General features: G+C 35.1%; 1 protein-coding gene across 1 annotated transcript in view; it reads left to right on the top strand.

The window, feature by feature from the left end:
* LOC124360325 (constitutive coactivator of peroxisome proliferator-activated receptor gamma-like) overlaps window positions 1-22,691 on the top strand; it is a 68,396-nt gene that overhangs the window by 35,913 nt on the left and 9,792 nt on the right. Inside the window, exons 6-7 of the mRNA XM_046813850.1 lie at window positions 6,615-6,765; window positions 21,582-21,748. Coding sequence (XP_046669806.1) covers window positions 6,615-6,765; window positions 21,582-21,748 — 318 coding nt within the window. The remainder of the gene's footprint in view (window positions 1-6,614; window positions 6,766-21,581; window positions 21,749-22,691) is intronic.

Here is a 22,691-nt window from a genome sequence, read left to right on the forward strand (position 1 = left end):
AATGTGGGTTTTTTTACTTCAGGTTGTACATTCTGAAGACACGAATGTACATTCTGTACATATCGAAAGACACGGAGATAAAAACTAAGGAGCTTAAAATAGGTGATAGCGATGAATTGTCTTCGAATTTCTCGCATATCGCTAGTGACAAAGTGCTATAGCACAGCAGCTTTTGGCATTTCTTACAAATACTGCTAGTGATGATAAAGTGTCATCATTGTACTTGGCATAAGGGTTAAATACAGTTGTATTACAGTTGTCTGGCTTGAAAATAGACTGGAGAATCAGACATTTATGACCAGGAAAAAAACAGGGTATTTGAAAAAAGGTTTTGAGTGGCCACCCTTTTAAATATGATTTTATACTCAATCCAGCAGACGTTCTTCTTCTTCTTGTTCTCTGGGACAGCCTATGCCATGTACTTAAGCATCAAGGGCCTTTTGTGCACTGCGGAAGCACACCATGAGGCCTAACAGTCTATGATTTCAGCAGTTCCACAAACCAATGAAAACAATCTATCAGGTCCTCCTGGAGAAATTCACCACCCTTGTCTAAACTACCAAAGATGGCATATCGCTCCCTTGCCATTGTAAACAATCAAAGAGCAAGTGTTTGGCAGTTTCATCCTGCTCATCACACATTCTACAGAGTGGATCCTTCTACAGAAATCTACAAAGGATGCCGACTCTGTGAAGATGCTTCCTCGGGTGACCATTTCCCGTGATCAGACCTATAACCCAGGGCCTAGTATCAAGGGCTGCACCATTTTGCCTGCCGGCGTGACCCCCTGGTCACGTGACCGCATACGTCACGAATCTGACGTCTGCCGCATCTACCCGCTTGCTACTATGGGAGCATTATGGTTTACACGCTATTACACAACAGTAGAATAAAGGACATCCTTATATATTCTTAAACTGTGTGATCTGCTGAAACTAGCAGTATAAATATATTTCAGTTTATATTGATTTCAAAATTGTACAACCACAAAAAGGCGTGTTTGAACTCCGAAATGCAATACATTGAAAGTTTCTAAGCATTATTTTTTTTTGTTAAAAACAAACTTTTAGTGGCAAAGTTGTAGTAAATTAGTTTATCTATAAGTTTCATTGGAAGAATTGGAATAAAATATTATTAATATTCCCTTAGGCTTTTCTATACAAATGAGTAATAAAATAATTTTAGAAAGAAATAATATACGTCGAATCTACTTTTTTTTCAATTTGCACACATCTTATTGCACACTCCATTTTCTCCTTCCAAAAATCATACGATTTACAAGACAGAGCCCTTATCATAACTGCCCGCGATAAATCCTCACTGGACCATCTAGTTTTTTTGCCCTTTCCTTGTAATTGCTTAATCTCCTAGGGAGACAAAAGTTTAGAAACATAATCTGTGCCTTTAGAATTTTGTTCATACCTGATTTTGTAATAAGAAAGTTTTGTCCTCAGGGTTTTGACAGTTTTTGCATGCCTTCTTAAGGTTTTAGAATGCATTTTCCTTTTTTTTGCAATGGATTTAAACAATATATCATGCTCTCTTCTCAGATTAGTTAGTTTTTATTCTAAAACATCAATGGAAGATTTCAAATTGTTGTTTTCTTCTAACAGATTCTCGTATTTTTCGCAAACAGAACTCGGTTGTACGAGGTTACTTTCATCTAATCGGTCTGTATTTAGCGGCTCAATTCGAGGTTTTTTTGGACTTAAACTGTCTAATTGTTCAATTGTGTTTTTACGAACACGTCGTTTTTCTATCCGTTCATTGTGTACATCGTTATCGTCACTTTGCTCAGCTACAAATTCCAACAGTATTTGCCTTATATATTACTGCCACAATCTTAACTGCAAAAGAATGTATTGAAATATCAGATCATCCTACTCAAAAATACAATACCAGGAATTCCAGATATAGAATAATTGGGCATCATAATCTTGAGTTCTATAAAAAAAGCCCAACCTACGTGGGACTAAAATTTCTTCAAAGATTACCTTGCCACATTAGATCGGAACAAACCTTGCCAAAATTTAAGAAAAAATTAACAAGTTACCTTCGGACAGCAAAGGCACTTTACTCAATAGAGGAATTTTATGAATCAGATGGCCCATTAGTTAGTTCATTAATTTGAAGCTTATTTTTAAGAATTTAAAGTTCTCTTTAATTTATAATATGAACTTGCAGAAATATAGTGTTTATAGATTATCCATTATATATTATGTATGGCTATTTTAAATTGGAAAATATACCCAGAATTCTAATTTGTTAATGTAAAGATAAGTCAACTATATTGTATATACAATGCTGACACTATTCATGTATAAAATGTATACAACTATGAATAAAGAGATTCTTATCTTATCTTATCTTGTCATTACTGATAGTGGGAAATTTTATTGAAGGAACAACAAAGGGCTTTAATAACAATTTCTGAGGCAGCCCTAATAGGCGATTTTTCATGTCATCAATGTAGTCAGATGGTGCAAAATGATCACTACACACATAGGCATACTTACAATTTACCGTGTCTCCTCTTTTACACTTTGATAACTAAATTTTACAAGTCTCACTGTCTTTTGGAAACTTATGGTACACTATTCGCTGTTCACTTCCTTTAGTCTTTTTAGAGTTATTTGGACAAGGAGCCACAGCACAACTCATTTTGACACTGCATAAATAAACTAAATCCACATCAAATCACTGAGGATCAACCTCAATTAAATCGCTTCGGCATGTGCAGCAGCGTGTAAACGACAGTGCGCCAATGTAACACATGTTCAACGCCAACACGGCCAGTCCCTGCAAGTTGCAACGCGGTGCAGGCGCGGTGGCGGTATCTGGCCTGATCAGGCCAGCGACGTCACGGCACCCCCCTCCCACCACTCCACCTGCCGTGGTGGCACCACGCTGAGATGAAAGAAATGGCTCAGCCCTTGATACTAGGCCCTGCCTATAACCCGAGAAGACATCAATCTACGTAGTGAGAGAAGGTCAGACGACACTGGAGGAAAGCGACTGTGTGTGTCCCGTGATGGAACAGACGTCTTTACAACCATTGAAGTGGACTGTGTGAGCCTACATGTTTTCCTGTGTGGAACTGATACATTTTTAAAATTCATAAATAAAGCACTGATTTTGTTATGAATGTTAAGTTTAGCTCCATTTCACCTTCCACTTAGTGTAGCTTCTGAAGTCTAACACTGTGACAGACTAGACTCCTGGAATTTTAGAATCAACATTCGTCTGAAGAGATCTAAAACAGTCAGTTACCGACGAAGAAGCTCAAAACAAACTCTTTACATTGTTTTGACATCAGAGACAACTAGACTACAGACAAACTAATTTAGATGAAGTGGTGTTCTCACTGTCTCATCAGGTGCACAACTGAGTGCACTATGATGTTTCTGACACGATCCGAAAACACAGTGGAGCAACCCAGGTTTTCTACACATTACAGAACCACATTGATCTTTCCCACATTGCTCTAGGTGTTCCACTAGCATATTCAAAGGAATCAATTAGATCTTTAAAAATATATATTTGTTAGTATTTACTTTCCTTCACCTTTTCTTTATATGATACTGAGTCAAGTTTAACAGTAGTGAACAGTAGTGTTGCCTTTATTAGCTGATAAGATTTGACATTATCATCTTTCTCAAGAATCAACAAGGCCTTTTTCTACTCTTTCGTCAATTGGACTTTGTGGGAGGAATTTTGCTGAACAAATGACTGGTCTCACAATGAAACCATTAACTGTGCAGCAGTCAAATTGATTCCAGTGTCTTTTATCAATTTTTGAGCCACAGATAAGTGTAACCCCTTAGATAAACCTGAAACAAGGGTCATTCAATAAGTCGTTAGAAAATCCAAGAAATGGCGATTATACAGGGTGGCGCAGAGAAACGGGAAATTTTAAAGTTGTTAATACACCTGTAAGTCTCGTAGGAGTGGGGGATGGAAGTCATGACGCCAAGTCGTAACGGTCATTTAGTTGAGATGGAGCAGTGGAGCGGTGCGGAGTGTGCCGTTGCCGTGAGAGCGTATTACAAAAATAGTGACAGTGTAACAGCTGCACAACGAGTGTTCCGACGCCATTATGATATTTCTCCCCGCGGTCGAGTTCCTTCTTCACGTGCCATATCATCATGGGTTCGGACTTTTGAAGAGACTGGTTCGGCCTTAAAAAAAACCTCCTGGGCGTATAGTGACTGTTCGAACCCCAGAAAATGTTGATGCAGTGCGAGTCACAGTGGAAAGGAGTCCGCATCGTTCTGTACGAAAAATCGCCTCATCATTGCGACTTGAGCGTCGGAGTGTACAAAGAATATTACACGGTCTGCAGTTTCATCCTTACAAGCTTCAGATTGTTTAAGATCTAAAACCAAATGACGGTGAGTTATGCTTATAATTTTGTGAACAGCTACTGACTAAAATCAACGAGGACGCAAATTTCCTTGAAAATCTTTGGATGTCTGATGAGGCCCACTTTCATTTAAATGGGCATGTCAATAAGCAGAACATGCATTACTGGGCTCGCAGAAATCCCGGTGAACTTCATCAGCGTTTGTTACACAGCCTTAAAGTTACTGTATGGTGTGCAGTGTCTTGTCGAGGGATAATTGGACCTTACTTCTTTGAGGATGGTAATGATTCCACTGTAACTGTCACATCTGAACGTTACAACAAATCTGGTTTTAACAGGATGGAGCCACCACACACACTGCCAATCAATGGCAGCACTGAGGCGTTTGTTTGGGGAGCGCATAATTTCAAGGAACGCTAACATCACTTGGCCTCCACGGTCTCCAGACCTCTCAGTATGCAACTTCTTTCTATGTGGATATCTAAAGAGTGTTGTGTACCAGACTAGGCCAAGAAATCTTCTTGAGCTCAAGACTCAGATTGAAGAACACATTGCGTCGCACAATGATAAGTTTTCTAAATCGATTGAATGAATGTGTTAGGCGCAATGGACAGCACTTAACTGATGTTATTTTTAAAAAGTGACTTTAACTTTATTGTTATTTCCATTATTTATCATGTCATTTCCACTCTTGCCTAACACATTTTAAGCATTAAAAAGTTGTTTGTACAATTCATTGGTTTATTATGATTATTTCAAAATTTCTCGTTTCTCTGCGCCACCTTGTAGTATCGAAATTCATTTTTGCCATTTTAAGTAGCACTACTAACTAGTTACCTGTTAAAGTTTCAGCAGTATTCATAATATAGTTTCATTTTTGTTGTCAATTAAAGTAAACAACTTTAATTTGTCTATAAAAATCGTTAAAATTGAGCTTTTAGCAGTGATTAAACACTTGTGTTTGAAAGGTTTGATGCCGAAAGAAATCAAAGCTGAGTTGGACAACTTTCATGTCACATTTGCCCCTGTGTGTGTAACTATTTGTGATTGGGTGAATGAGTTTAAACATGGTCGTACATCCACAAAAGATGAATGCAGATCCGGACGTCCTATGGAAGTGTCTTCAATTTTGCACTAAAAAATGGGTATGAAAAAATCTTGGCAAGATGAGAAATTTACAGTAGAGAATAAACGCAATTGTGTGGTTGATACTGAGTCTGTTTTGGCACTTTTTCAATGCAATCCTGATGAATTTCTGCATATATATATATATATATATATATATATATATATATATATATATATATATATGCACATATATACACACACACAGGGTGTTCATTTTAAAACTTCAAACTCGTATTAAAAGACTTATAGCCCAAGTATCAAAGTTCTGTAAACGGGAGTGTATAGTACTAATTGGGGGAACAAAAAAGAATTATTTTCAAAATGGGGTTGTTCACCCCCGTGCCCCCATACCCAAAGCCAAAATTTTGAAATTGCATCTATTACCTTGTAACACCTCAAATTGAAGCTCATAAAAAATGCTGTATTTTGGTTAATAAAAATTGAAATCGGCCAAGCCGTTTGCTATCAGCAGCCAATAATGTTAATTTCTTACACAAGTATTAGTTTACAAGCTACCGTACTACTGCTAATAACACAACACCATTACTTACATGTTTGATGTTGTAGCATTATTGTTTGAAGAAATTGAATGTAACAAAATTGCAATTTTGGTACAAAGATTATTCATCATAGTGGTAGAACTACAAATGGCTTTATATTGAGATCTTAATTCTGTATTTAGTGACACTTAACATTTTAGATGTATTTATGTGCAGTATAACCCCCTACATATTTGAGCTGATTTCATTTGTATACTTGTTAGCACATTGTATGAGAAGACAGCATCCATATGTTAACAGATATTTTTGAGCACATTAACTACTCAAATCAAGTTACAAGAACAATTCTAGAAATTGCTGGTTGTTAACCAAAAATGCTCTTATACCCAATTAGGTTACTAACGCCTTCTCAGCGGCTCTATACTGAGTGACTTTAACTATTCTCATAACACAGTGAGTGTTCAAGGGCATCTGTCACAGTAAACATGCTAAGCAAAAGGTGATACCAGTGTTGTAAAACCGTTTAAATTAAGCTTGTAATAAATTTTTGTGATGTATTTACACGTTCAATAAGTGTACAGCGTAATAACGGTTGCCAATTACAATATTGCCTGTTGTTACAGGCAACACAGCCCATCAGAGAGCGAATTTACGGGATACTACTGCAGGAGAAGCCTCTACCAGAGTCCGGGGCACATCTGGTACCGGAGTGGTGTATGGCCGGACCGGGGAGTTTGGACCAGCCCAACTATGTTCCTGCCATGCCACCTGTGTGTGAGTGTGAAACTGGACAAGTATCTTGTGACTGAGGAGAGTCTAATCAGTGGTGGTTCTTGCTTTTGATACATCATAAGAAAGTGCCATTAACAATCTTGACAGAGGTAACATTAAAATCTGCTAGGCCTAATAATTTGTTTCTTGTTCTCAAAATAATAATTTATACATTTATATCTTGAATTGGAACAGATATTATAGTACTTATTATTTCTATCTAGTATAATATAATAACTTTTGATGGCTTTCATGTGATGTATAATAAGTTATATGCTGCTATTTGATGTCTCAATGAGGGAAACTCGATTGTTTGTGTAATTTATTGTTTATAATTTCTCCTCTCATAATAATTCATCTTAAAATTTAAAAACCAAACAAAACATTTTTGAGGCTGAAACTCAAACTTAGGTTAAAATTGTATTAGTGAAATTTTCTTTATAGTGAACCATGTTTGAGAGAAATATTAATTATCAAACATAAATGTATAAAATAAGCATGCAGTGGTACCGTTGTGCAGCAAAGCCAAGGTAACAGCTGGCAGTCATTGTGAAATTAGCACAAGGGTTGGATTTACATTTATGAGCTATAGCCTAAAGCGAAAAATTGAGAGAGATAAACATTAGAAATATTTATAAAGTAAAATATAAAAATTGTAAAAAAATCATAGGATTTATTCAAATAGATCTTCAAGAATTTACTGGAATATAGGGATAAAAATCTGGCTCTACTATCTGTAATATCATTATTATAATTAAAATAGGCACTTATTGGGAGTATATAATTAACACTTTCACCATTTGATAACTTAGTGTAGTTCAGTGCCAGAGCGTGTTGGGTGAAATTGGCAGATCTGCCAGATTGTTTTCTTTTAGTGAGTCGTACTGTACAGTGTTTATTTTAAACTGTCATGAATCAACTGTTTACATTCAGTTATACCAGTATTAAATTATTGAATAAATCTCCAAAACATTATAAATGCTGAGATTAACCCTGTACCTCGGAGGCCACACACAAGAAATAACTGAGCAAGGAAAATAATTCATGTGTGACAAATAGTATTGTTTGTTGAACTGAGTTGACTATGCATTATTTAATATCAATTTAATTTTTGTCTCAATTCCAAACCGAATCTTAAAAAATCAATTCCCAATTCTTTAAACCTAATATATATTTTTTTTAATCTGAGTATGATTTAAACAAAATCTCCACCAATCCAATTTCTGTCATTTTTAAACCTTTGGTGTCTGTCTGTTTGATAATACAAAAATTAATCCAACAGTAACACTCTATTGCAAAGATATTTGCAGAGGTTCAGAAAAATACGGTAAGGATAAAGTCGTATCCCCTTACTTTCTACTTTAATTTAATTTAATCTAGGCCCTAAGGAGATTTATGATGCAGCTTTTTCAGGAATTGCTTGAAGACTTTGAAAACAAGCATTTCAAGGGGCTGAATGCTCTGAAATGGGCTATGTCCATGACAAAATTGCACTTACTCATTTTGCAAAGAAATTTGTATAATTTCAGCAGCATGCAAAATCCAATTTTACAGTGGTTACACACAACCCCAAGTGTCTTCTAGAGAACTACACAATGGATTACCTTCTGATATTTTTGTGATAAATCTAAGACCAATCTATAGAGACAGAATATCAAAACGCCCATCAATTTCATCCCATCAGACAGCTACCAATGAACTTAATCAGTATTGCATATCACAGGTAGATGAATTAAATATGACATTTACTCTACTAATGGCAGTGCTGAACATTCAAGATTTTTATTGATTTAGTAGATATCATCTCCCCACTTAACACTGTTTCCTCACATCCTGCCTTTATAAGTTCCTCTCCTGCTCTTTATCAAGAGCTATTACATATCATGCTGATTTGCAATACCCAGTTATTTTAAACTAGAGGGTTATTACAATGATAAACTCGTAGAATATGAGACTGCTATCAAAACTTTTACTAATGCATTTTTAGACAGTTTCAGATCATCTAACTCCAGACTGCCTTACACAATTCAATTCAACAACCACAATCAAATACTGGGACTGCAACCAAAAAGTAGAAAACCCTTTTAACACTTTTGACTACAGTCCCAGAAAGCCCAAATCCCTCTGAAATCAGGTTTTAGACAAACTTGCAGCACAGATTTGTATAGTGTTTCCTTTCAAGTGGCCAAAACAGCTGCAAAATAAGGCTCTCAACAAACCTCAATGTTAGTTAACCACATACAAAAAATGAGTTTGAGCAAGTCACCACCATTGCATGTAAAATTAAGTCTAAAGGAGGATACCTATGAAGATTTCTTTTTGAAACACATAGGATTTTACAAAGAGCTTATGAGCAAAATGTCTACCACCACTGTCATAAACTTATCCTGTACTTCTCAAGACCTTAGGTATCAGTCAGATGTACAAACTAATACTGCATCCCAGGATTTTCAAACCTCAGAGGAGATACTCTGATGTTTTCAACCACCCTATTAGCCTCTCGGTCAACTCAGATTTTTTAGAAACACGCTTCATACAGATGGAAAAACATTACTGTAAAAACCCACCAAACTCTTAACGTAAACAATAGAAAGACATTATCAATATTACGCCACAAAATGTTTAGACTCAGTAACAAAATCGAGAGATTGACTCACTATACACAATATCCAAATCCAGATATTTTAGTACCAGTACTCAAAGAGTATGGTTTAAATTATAAAACAATAAAAGATTCACAATCATCTAACTATACATTGCTGTCCTCATATAGAAGGGAGTATCACATTAAAGGGGCAGTGACCATCTGTAAAAATAACCAGCTTAATAATGAAGTTGAAAGTCTCATTCCTTTGTTTGGAGTTTGTTTTTAATAATGGAAGGACTGTGAAGGAAACAGGATTTTCCTGGACATTTGCCATTGTTCAGTGATACAAAAAATCAGTAATACTACATTTCGAGCTCTGCAGTCTGATTTCTTCTTCAGGTAAATAACTAACAACAGTCGTAGGTGGTAGGTTGATGAATGCAGGTCAATTGTGACCTATATTCTGTAGTTCAGTTTTGATAATTAGTGTTGTGTTTAGTTTTTTATTAAGTACATGTTTTAGAATTAGTAAAGTTGACACACAACATGGTGGTTGTGATTTCTGACTTACGCATGTCACAATGCTCTGGTATGATTTGTTTATTTTAACCTAGTTTGTACTTATGTCTTAGGTTAGTTATTTACCTCAAAAAGAGATCAGATTGCAGATCTCGAAACGTAGTATTACTGATGTTTTGTGTCACGAAACAGTGGAAAATGTCCAGTAAAGTCCTGAAATTCTCAGTTTGGAGCATTTAAGTAAGGAGCTCATTTGTAAAGTCTCTGCAATGAAACTGTATATTGATAAAAAAAAATAGCTGTACATTCTTGGTGCCTATTGTCCTCCCAAGTGCTCCACTCGATCAAGTATTTTCAATTTTATCTGATCTCTTGGATAGAATCACAGGTTAACAGCGGGATACTCCTTGTTGGTGACCTCAACATTGACAGTCTTGACAATTCCAAGAGAAGAGAGTAGACTGCCTTGACTGAGCTGCTAATGTCTTATAACATCACAAGACTGGATATTCCTCCAACAAGAATCACAAACGCATCTATTTCATCAATTGGTATAGTATGCCCTAACCTTGAACTAAGTTCTATATTGGTCACAGTAACTCAGACAGGTCATTTCAACCACACAGCTCAGTTTACGAACCTGAACATCCCCTCTTCACACCTCAAGACAACCATAGCAATTCAACAATGACAATCTCTTCTGCTTAAAAAATCATTTTTCAATCCAGAGTGGGAAAGAGTGTACCAATCAGTGGAAGCTGAGTCCTCCAGCTTTATCTCAACTCTGATGTCAGCTCTCAACATAGCTTGCCAAATGACGAGATCAAGGAATAATTTAATCAAACAAGAACATTTTCATTCTGAGGCAGATCATCTAAAGAAATTATTCCTTGAAGCACAATCAAGGAATAAATAGGTTAAATAGGTTATCTTAATAGGTTAAATAGGTTAATAGGTTAAATAGGTTATCTTAAGCAAAAATGACAGGGACAAAACAGATACTAATATTTAAAAGAAAATGTATGACAGTTTTAGTCATATGTGAGATATTGGATAACTCTGTGGGAAGGCTCATCATTGTCAAGTGACAACCTCCAATGGATTATGATCCTTCAATAAAAAGCTGTTAAGATTATGACCAATTTGAAGCCATGCAACAGCTGTCAAGAGGCTTCCAAGAATTTTAACATTGTGATAGTGGCTTCTCTAAGTGAGGTTAAAAGTATGGATACACTCTGTTTAGTTTTTGATGAATAAAGATGGAGGAATTGTATTTATGTTGGATTGAGTGTAATTACTAGCAGTGGCGGCTCCTGATAAGTGGTCATGGGGGTGCACACAAGAAAATAACAGTAGGATTAGATAATTAACTTACGTCGCCAACATAGTTATAGTTATCGTCTCAATATAATAGTAAACAAAATATTTCAGTCCTTTTAGGCTCTTCATAGCACCAAATTGATTTGTTTGTAAAAGGTGTACAAGACTGTGAGTTATTTCGTGCTGTGGAATGAATAATTCGTAAAAAGAAACTCCTTAAAATTTGCAACGATATTTGACTACTTGCATTTTAATAATTGCTTATAGCCCAGAAAGTAATTAGCAAATATAACTGATTTATTGGCTAACAAAATGTTTATGAACATGGAAATAAAAGAAAGATAATGTGAATACAATCTTATTTTTATTGATACAAAGAAAAACGTAAGGTTATAAGTAACTTTGAAAATAGGTTAAATAGGCTAATTGAAAATTAACTAAATGTTTCATGAAATCATAGTTCAGCATTTTATACACAGTTTTTCTCCAAAAACACTCTTTGTAAGATGATTAGTTCATGTACAGTTTTTAAAGTTGAAGTCCATCCTTCTTTCTTTTTGCCTAGCAAAAACATCGATTACACGCTCATTAAAGTTAGGTATACTCCTGATCATACCCTTTTCCACAGACAACATAGCCAATGCTGTTAGTCTTTCTTGCCCCATGGTACTTCTCAAAAATGTCTTGATGGGTTTTAAGGTCGAAAAGCACCGTTCCGCTTCCGCAGTAGTCATAGGGATGGTAGAAACAATGGTCAAAAGTTTGTGAGTTTCTGAAAATGAAGTCTGTAAGCCATTCTCAATAACGAACTGTAACAACGGCACAGTCCCGTTCATGACTTGAAAATCTTTTCGTTTGTAGATCACTGAAAGTTCTGTTTTCAATCGTTCTTTGTCTAAAAATGAATACACCTGCACTGTTTCTTCCAAAAGTTGAATGGGAAACGTTTTCTCATAGTGCGTGAACTTTTTTGAATCAAACAGAGAAACCGCTGAATGGTGTGTCAAAAAAGAGTATCTCTCTTTTATTTGATTGGAAATAACATCACACACCTCTTTTGCGGCAATTGTCCTCGTCACATGAATATTTTCATCACGTCGGGCTCTTTTCACAGGCATAGGTAGTTGATCAACATCAATTTTGACACTATCCATGTTTTGCCTTTCTTTTTCGATGCATTCAATAAATGTTTCGACATTTTTCTTTGTTCGCACAGCATCGGTGTATGTAAGCTGTAGTTGATTATACAAAATGTCAACATGGGGCATGATTTTATGGAACACTGCGAGCCAAAATATAAAATTGGGATCCTCTAACATACGTCTGATTGCCCCTGCTTTGGTGATAGTGATTGCTTGATGTGATGAGGCCTCTATTTCCTCCATGCAAGCAATTAAATCTTCTCTGTATTCATACACAGTGTTGACTGTACGGCTCTTGAAGTTCCATCTAGTTGCGGAAGCACGAGGGATTCTTCTGCCAACTATTGTGTCTAAAACTGCTACTCTTTGTGGAGAATTGCTAAAGAAGTTGGTCAAATCACTCAAATTTGAAAAAAAAAATTCTCACTTGTTGGTTTCGGCTTGTAGCCTGTCCAACTACCAAATTCAGTTGGTGTGCATAGCAATGTGTGCATAGCAATGGACATAAAATGCGTGGGGATACATTTGCTTAACAAGAGTCTGTACCCCTGCATGATGTCCACTCATTACACTAGCGCCATCATAGCTTTGTGATATAAGTTTGCTTGGATCGTCTACAACACTTTGTATTGCACTTTTAATACATCTAGCTATTGAGTCAGCATCGTGACCAGTGGGTTGAACAAACTGCAAATCGTTCTACAGGTTGGCCATCAGGCAAGACATAGCGGAAAACTATGACTAATTGAAATGTTGATGAAATGTCAGTAGTTTCATCAGCGATCAACGATAAAAACCTAGTAGTTTTTATCTCTTGTTTTATGTTGTCCTGGCAAACGGCAAGCATGCAATCAAGCAATTCGTTTTGGATACTTTTAGATGTACCTTTAAACACTGTTGCATTGTCCAGATGTTCTTTCAATGAAGCATCAAATTCTGCTGAGAAATTTACTAGTCCCCTAAAAACGCCAGGATTTGAAGAATCATCTTGCTCACGATGGCCTCTGAGTGCTAACTCAAACGCCCCACAAAAATTAATACAATCAATTAGTTTGGAAAGCACATAACGATTTTTAGTAACCTGTTTGTTGTGCTTTTTAATATTTTCCCTGTAAGCACAGTCTAGCTGCTGTCGAATGTCTAACTTGCCCAAAATATTAAATTCCAAAACTGAGTTTAAGTGTGACTGAGAACATTCATGTTTTCTGATTTTTGATTGCAAATGGGAAAGATCAGCAACCCCATATTTTACCCAGTTAGATTCACCAGTTTGCTTCGAAAAAAGTAAACAGGGGAAGCAATAAAATCTATTGCTTTGTTCACATCCACAAATCCACGGGGTTCTGGTATATACGTTTTGATTGAATTCCCTCTTAAAGTCTCTATTCTTACCTTTGGTTATGTGAACAATGTTAAGTTGGGGGGTCGGTTTTCCACTTACTTTAATTTCAACCTTTCTTTTGAGAGATAAGTTAGAAAACCTAAGTTCTTATGTTCAGTTACTGTCACTGCCATTATAATCAAATGAATAATAAACTATTACAAAACACTCACATACAAATCTCTGTAACAAAAAACAACACAAAAGAGACACAATATTCACAAACAGCGGTCATTACGGCATTCACACAGTGGAGACGCAACAAAACGAAGTTATGTATACATCAGCTGCGACTAGCCGTCGCACTACTGGCTCGTGCACCCACGCTGTTATATGAGACCCTCCTCCCACCGCTTCCCCCCGCATGCCCCTCGCCTATCCCCGCTTAGATGCCAGGCAGCTCACTGCACATGCACTGTCCGCGCGTCTCTGCTCGATTTGCTTCGCGTTTAACGCGTCATTGTTGTTAATAATTCGTTTACTCCGTATTAACTGAATGTTATTTATGTTGTGGATTCAATAAGAAAGTATTTTAATTATATTTTTACTCTAGGGGGCTCACGTGCTCATGTGCTCAAATGGAAAAACCGCCACTGATTACTAGTGCTTCCATAACTTTACCTTAAAAAATTTTAAACTTCCCCCCAAAAAGCCTATTTTGGGGATGTGGTTCGCTTTTGTTTCCTAGAGGGGTGTCCTGAGTTTCATTTTTCTATCTTTGTCCATTGAAGGTTGAGCAGAATCCATATATGCTTTTAACTGAATTAATTTCAATGAGCTGTCATTTTGGGTTTAGATAGAAAACTCTAGTTTCCACTGTTCTTCTCCTTTTATCAAGACCTTTCAAATGACACTTAATGTGTCTTTACATTTACCTATTTTTAGCCGCCTCCCCAAAATCCCTTTTTGGGGAAATGTATAGAACTATAAATATAAAACACCAAGAAGCTGAAAACATCTCTGCAACACTGGCCGATAGACAAATCCGAGTGAGTTCCTCACCTGTGCAAGTGGTCAAGCGCACTACTAAATACATTTTATGTACTTTGACTAAAATTTCTTAAGCTTTACAAACACTAACACTTTTACATATTTTTTTATAACACAAACACTCTTTTGACTTTTCTAAGAACATCCTATTCTCTAAAAATGTGTTCAATAAAGAATCTGAATCTGAATTGTCGGGACTTGCATAGAAGCGGGGGGTGTTGCCTTGTATATAAAATTAAATTTGTTAACACATTCACTGAGGCCGGCCCCATATGGGGATGGCGGAACTGCGCGTGTAGTACGGACGTCCCCAGATGGGGCCGCCTTGCTACTCTACACACAAAGCCTCAGTGTAATTCAGCCTTTCGTTGTAGACTATTGAATATTTACCACATTTTAGGTTATGTCCTACGCTTTATTGGGATCGGTTTCGTTCGCTTTTACCTGTTACGGTTCTTTTTCAATAGGAGCCCGTTGTAATCTTTTGAGTGTTCAGTGTGTTGTTTCTGTGTATATCAACTGTGTAATTCTTTCTCTACATTATTTGTGTGTTTTTGTTTATAAAAATGGATCCTGCATCCTATAAATTGTACACTTTGACAGAGCATCAGGGATTTATTCTTAGATTCCTCATGTACACCAAATCAGATACTACCGTAGGTGGTGTAGGGCATATGGAGAAGGTTGTTCTACACCTTTTGAAGGATTATTTGGGGCAAGGCCATTCAGTGTATATGGACTTTCAATGAAACAAGTAAGTGATACCAGCAGCAGAGCGCTCGTAACAACTTTTGACAGTACGGGACCAGCACAATATGCGGCCGGCCCCAGTAGGGGCCGAAAATTGTGACGTCACAGTTACAGGAAACTCAGGCGGAAACATCATTTAGACATTCAATCCTACCTTTCTACCGTACAAGGAAAGTTTTTTCTACATAAACATTTTTCAGCATCCGGTAACCCTAATTGTGCTTTTTGCTGCAGCGAATGTGTTAAACAATGTAACTAATATGGAATTGTTAAAAAATTTGGTGTAGAGTTATGTGCAATAAAAATTGAATTAGGTAGTTAAAGTAATTTTTTGTTAGTAGTGTATAGATCCCCAGTCGAAGATATTGCCACATTTTATGGAAATTCGGAGGGCATCACCGGTAACTTAACTGGCAAGTAACCAAATGTAAAAATAATTATATTAGGATCCATTATTGTAGATACACAGAAAGAAAAAATGCAAACCACTGAGAAATTTTGAAGTTTTGTTATATCACGTATATATACCTCAATTGACCATGTAATTACAAATATAGAAATTATGTTTAGTGCTTGTGTGGTTGATGGTAGTATATCAGATCATTTTGGACAAATTTTGGTTTTAACCCTTTTAGTGCCAGAGGTGAACAAAATCCATGTTGAAAAGTCCAGAGTTATTTTTTGTGTGACTGCAAAAAGTGCCAGTGAGTTTTGGATGAAAAACACAAGGTTTTAGAGAAAAGTCACCTAAAATTTATTTTTTATTATAAGAGCTCCTTTTTAATTCTTTTTAAAAATAAATGAATCGTGTATCAGAAACTGTGTAACATTCAGGTTTTTGTAGCATTTAAAAAATTTAAAAATCACTTCATACAGCAACATTTTCACAAAAATATTAATAAATAAAACCCAGTTTGAGGTGAAATAACTATTTAGGTTTTAGAGAAAATTCACCTAAAATTTATTTTTGATTATAAGAGCTCCTTTTTAATTCCCTTTAAAGATAAATGAATCATGTATCAGAAACTGTGTAACATTCAGATTTTGTAGCATTTAAAAATCACTTCATACAGCTACATTTCCACAAAAATATTAATAACTAAAACCCAGTTTGAGGTGAAATAACTATTATTAAAAAAAAAAATATTTTAAAATATGAATACTTTTTTGAGAAAGAGCATGTATGAGCAATCTAAAATCATATATAATAACTTAATATTGTTCCATAAATAAAATTGAAAATAACTGCTAAGTGCTAGAGATAATTTTTCCTAAAACACAAGGTTTATAAAAATTCACTTAAAATTTGCTTTTCTTTGAATTCCATGAATTTTAAATTAATCATGCATCAAATAGATGTAATATTCAGATTTTTATATATTTAAAAACTTAAATATCACTTTAAACAGTGTTATTTCTGTGGAAATTAAATAAAAATTCAGTTTGAGGTAAAATAATTACTATAAGAAAATAGTTTTTGACATTTCAATACTTTCATGATAAAGAGCATTTAAAATCCACCTATAATCTTGTGTAATAACCTATTATTGTACCATTAACAAAATTATATAAAATTAGTCAAGGGCTAGAGGTTTGTTTTCTAAAAAAAACATGGTTCTGGAAAAAAATTCAGTTTAGGTTTGTATTTACTATAAAAGCTCTTTTTTAATTAAAATAATTAAATACTTTAGTGATAAAGACCATTTAAAAGCAATGCAAAATCATGTGTAATAAAACATTATTTACTAAATTGAAACTCAAAATAAACATAACCTTACTCAGGCAATTTTCAAACGAACTCTACAACACTACAAGGATGGTCTGGAAAATTTCCGACAATGTGAAGATGGCAGCACTCATAAATATAATCTACTTAATTTCATTGTTCATCTGTTAACAGTTACTCACCAAAGTTTCAGCCATTATGGATGTGCAGTTTTTATGTAATAGTCGTTTGAATGAGTTGATGTGAGTTGTTTTGTGAAAATGAATGAAACTTTTACAGAAGCAGATCACGTTTGAGGACTCCTGTTCTCTGATGTTCTTGGGACTGAGAAGATATGCCCCTAGGAATCTTTCCAAATTTTAGATATGGCAGGACAGTTTAGCCACATGTGCTCTGCTGATTCCTCTGCTTCCCGTAGAGTCTGCATTCATCAGTCTGGCTAAGGCTTACCTTCATAAGGTGTTTTCTAAGGAGACCATGTCCTATCAGCATCCCTATTATCATTCTTATATCCTCCTTATTCTGATCTAGGAGAGATGCTCCCCTTTAGCATAAGGAGAGATAAACATTTTTGATTGTCTTAATCCTGGAAGCATTGACCAACCCGTTTGGTGTCGATCGCGTAACTTCCAAAGTATGATCGACCCCTAAAGCGTTGATTCGTTTTTTATCGCTAAAGGCATTAGTACCTGGTAAAGACCTTTAAATTATACATTAATCGAAATCCTATGAGCTTATTTTAATGTTTAGAGGACTTTAATTTAATTGTATCTTGTTTATAGTTTCTAGTATCTGTGTGATTTTTCTAGATGTGATTTCGTTAACCTCTGTGCAGCAGAAATTGTTGTTTGTAAACGTTTGATATGGTTGTATGGTTTTTCAAAGGAGTATTTCTTAACGATTGCTTCTGACACGTTGGTTAGCATTTCAGCCTCAGGAAATTCCTGGTTTATTTTCATGCGATCTTCTGAGGAGATAATCTGTATTACCTTTGTATCTAGAAGCTTATTTACGCTTAGAGCCTCATCACTTCCTGCCCCAGAGGAGTGTATCCCAGGACCGCTTCAAGTGCCAGGGTTGAACACGAGCTCAACACTCCTGTGATGCTTACGCAAGCTAACCTTTGAAGAACTGAGCTGTTTTTTGTTCTACTTTTGGCCACCACACTAATGCAGCATATGTGACCATTGGTTTTATAATGGTTCCATATATCCCTGGTACTAAAAGTTTTATAAAAATATAAAAGTTCCACAAAAAGTTACAGTTAAAACAATGTTATCAGAACAAAATATTTTGGATTTTAAGCTTTGTTTGAGCAAAGCTGGAGCAGTGTTTATGGATCAAAAAGTATGAATGACAAATGTATTTACGGTTTTAGATACAATACAGTGGTATTAAAATTTTAGTTGTCCAATTGAAAAAAACAAGAAAAGATCAAAGATTTTTACAATCTAAACAAATTTTTCTCCATACTAAAAAAATGATATAATTAATTTTTAAATTTTATTTTTAAAAATAAATAAAAACGGGAAATCAGATATAGTAAACTACGTTTAATGCATGTAAGAAAGTTTTTTTCTAAAAAAAGTTGCTGAAGAAAAGCTCAAAGTTAAAAAAATATTTGTAACCTCAGAACGTATTTGAAAAACATGTTTGTCTTTTGTTAATGACATTAGAATAAAGAAATTAGAAATAAATAATATTACTTTGGCAGATAGAGATGATGTGGTGGTTGATAATCCACAGTTACAGAAATACTTAATCAATATTACACTAATTACTCGAAAGTAGTTATAAATACAAGTATTTATACAAATAATAGCTCCTTGACTATGCCATTGTTAGATAAGAGTGATATATTACATTTAATTTATAGTTTAAAATGTAGAAAAAGCTCAGGTTGGGAATAAATTTCAATATTATTGAAAAAAGTTCAGATTGAATTATGTGAACCACTGATACAATTGGTTAATTTTGTAGTGATAAAGTAAATACTTATTAATCTGTTTCTCTGATATCCACATTCAGTAAGCTGATAGATAAAGCAATACTGGCTAATCTAACTGATCACTGTGAATAAAACCATATCTTGAATGATTTTTGCTTTAGGAGATGTAGGAGTACTATCTGAGCGGCTGCTGAGTTTTTTCATAATGTACTAACCAGGATGGATGATGGGTGTGAGGTTGTGCGAATTTATTTTGGACCTATCTTGAACTTTCAATTGGGTTGATCATGGAATGTTACTGAAAAAACTATCAAAGGATTGAATTAGTTGTCTTTTTTATTTTACAGATTTCTATTTGGTGGATACATTAATGTTACATAACGAAAATCAAACACAATATCTTCAATTCAAGGTGTCCATTATGGATTTCCATAGGGTTCAATATTGGACTCTTTACTATATATAATTTACGTGAACAATTTCCGTTCCATTTCAATAAATAATGCTTTATGTAAGATGATGATGATACATCTAATTTGTATTGAGATAAAAGTCTTCTAGAGACTGATAAAATTGTAAGACAGTTTTTTAAATTGTCAGAAATATTTTACAGAAAACCGTTTTTATTTAAATTTATATAAAACGAAGCTTTTGGTTTTTCACCCCAATAAGGTGCAAACGACTATTACTATACCTATTTATAGTAATACATTAGCTTCTGAAAATTAATCTAAATTAATTGGGTTATAATATATGGACGATAAACTTAATTGGGTAAAACATATGGATTATGTATTCTAAATCATCATAAGCATTATTTGATCTAAGAAAGTTAGCTTATTATTTTGACTATAGTGCATTAAGAGTAGTCTGTCTATTTTGTTGTTTTCCCTTTTCTTTTCTATGATTTGATATTATGGGGTAAAAATTAAACAGTTTTAAACTTCAAAAGAGAGCACTCAGAGTTATTGCTAAAGTACACACTAAACATTGTGTAAAAATTTGTTCTTGAAACATAAATGCTGACAGTGTCCAGATTGCAAATATTTCAAGTTACAAGTTTAGTTAAAGATAATTTTACAAGTTATTTTTACAAATCCTGTTATTTATAATTATGATACATGGAATAAAGATAATTTTATTGGTGTTATAAGAAGATTAGCATTTACTTCAAAACATCTTTTCATAATGAGCATAAACAAATATTATAATAAACTTCCCAAGGAAATTTATTAGAAAATAAATTTAAGATATGGTTGATTCACAAGCGTCTTTATAGTCAGGCTAGAATCAGATGTTGTTGTAGACTTGACTCTGGGAATCTGTATCATGTAAGTGTGTGTGTGTATGTACGAGTATATTATATTTATATATTATATGATGAAAACTCGATTGCTCCATCATGCCTAGAGATTGTGTTAGAAACATTGTTCTGCACCTGATGAGACAATGAAAATACCTCTTCACCTAGACTACGCTATGTTTTTATATTTTGTAGTCTATGTATCTCTGATGTCCAGACAATGTAAAGAGTTCATTTGGAGCTTTTTCATCACAGACTTTTTTTATCTCTTCAGACAAATATGAATCCATATTCCAGGAGTCAAGTCTGTGATAGTGTCAGATTCCAGACATTCCACTAAGAGGAAGGTGAAATTGAGCTAAACACAACTTTCATATTTTTCCACTGTTACTGCAGTCATTCCATGACATCACTATACATTTGTGTATTGGAGAACTACAGAATAAATCCCATGTATTTTGACTTTGACCTCTTGATAGCAATTCTCATATTTACACATTTCCAACTGACTAGTTCTTTATTGTCTTACAAGTGTGGTTTGATAAACTTGAGACCCTAGCAGAGTTTGGTTGAACTGAAAGAACTTGACCGTAACATTGTTCAGTTGCTACTGCAAGCTAATGGTTATCTATGAAGCTTATCATCAAAACATAATTATGATGGGTTGTTCATATTTTTCAGAATGTTCAGTTTCTATCATGATCATTTTTTTCATGGTTTATGTTTATACGGCAGGGTCTTTTAGAAGTAATGATGAAGACGTATTATTGTTTTTAGATTTATGCAGTTCTGGATTAGACTTTGAACAGTGTGACTATTTGCTTTGAGCAACCAATCATAATCCCAATGCATATCCGATCTCTTAAACATTTTAATTGATGAACTTAAGAAATGACTATTAATAGTGATATGTGATTAAAAAAATAAACTCGGCAGAGACGTGTTATACCACGGTGAATAATCTAACAATAAAGGTGTTAATATATATTTTACAAATTAAAGTCTATAAAACAGTTTAAAATATATAAAATATACTGTAGCCTAACATTAGGACAATAGAGGCTTGAAAATGAAATTTAATCTTGTTATATTTTTTGTTCTATACTAATATGGCAGTCCCATCACTTTAACTATGTCTGTTGTACTGTTGCAGCTCCTCACCCAGGTCTTCTAGCATTATGGAATGATGGTCAACGGTATTTGTCAGTGCGCTGGTCTCTGTTTGTATCCAGTGTCTCCCATAAACTAGATGTCTCAAGAGTGAGAAGTACAGTGCCATCATACCTTGTCATACCTACCCTTATACTGTTTAACATCAATGTAAGCAACCAGGTGACAAAACCCATAGTTACTCTCGTCTGTACTATCTATATTCGTTCTGGCAAGCCGTGGCTTCTAACCCAGCAGGGATCACTTCTGGCTGGTTTATACCTTCCAGTTGAACCCACCACTGGGCACAGCAAAAACCGATGTGTCACTTCAATCTGGGCAACCTTATGGATTTCCAGGAGTGGCACATCACTTAACCACAAATATCGAGATTCTAGGGTTCATGGACAATTCGATAGGTCTAGTCTACTGTGGGAGATGACTGTTGGGAGTTGGTGGGGTTTGTTCCCTAACCTGAGAGGTTCTCGCTAGCCTTATCAAGGGTATGCCACCCCCTGCCTACTTTGACTGGAGAGACTGGTTCAGAGCTGGCCTCCCTTTCTTCCAAGGAGACATGACTTTGAGATGTAGTGCCCTAATTCTTCCTCATGGATCTCGATATGAGGCGACCCCTACTCCATAACCTTACCCATCCTGAATATCCTGTCACAGTGCAAAGGTTCTTTTTTTTTTTTTTTTTTTTTTTTTTTTTTTTTTTTTTTTTTTTTTTCCTTCTGAGGGAAGAGGACACTTTGTCCCCGCACTTAGTCCTAAAAGGACCTTTGCGCCTCCCTTACTTTAATTTGTGCTCTCAAAAACCGAGGCTTTTGCAAAAAACCAATCAGATTTAAGGGCTCCTGTTCTCTGATGTGCAAAGGTTCTTACTAATTGCAATTTATATGCTTAAAAAAGCTGTGGCTTCGGAATAATCATGGACACTAACCACTAGATATACACACTCACAGCTGGTTACCATAACCCTACTACCTGCCTGCTCTTGTCAACAACTGGTCTCATGGCTTAAAGAAAATACATATTTTTGTATGTAATGGCATCATTTTATGATAATGTGATAGTAATGGTATGATGATTTTAATAGAACTGTATACATTTA

Source organism: Homalodisca vitripennis, chromosome 4 (assembly GCF_021130785.1).
Source record: "Homalodisca vitripennis isolate AUS2020 chromosome 4, UT_GWSS_2.1, whole genome shotgun sequence".
In the NCBI taxonomy this organism is placed as follows: Eukaryota; Metazoa; Arthropoda; class Insecta; order Hemiptera; family Cicadellidae; genus Homalodisca; species Homalodisca vitripennis.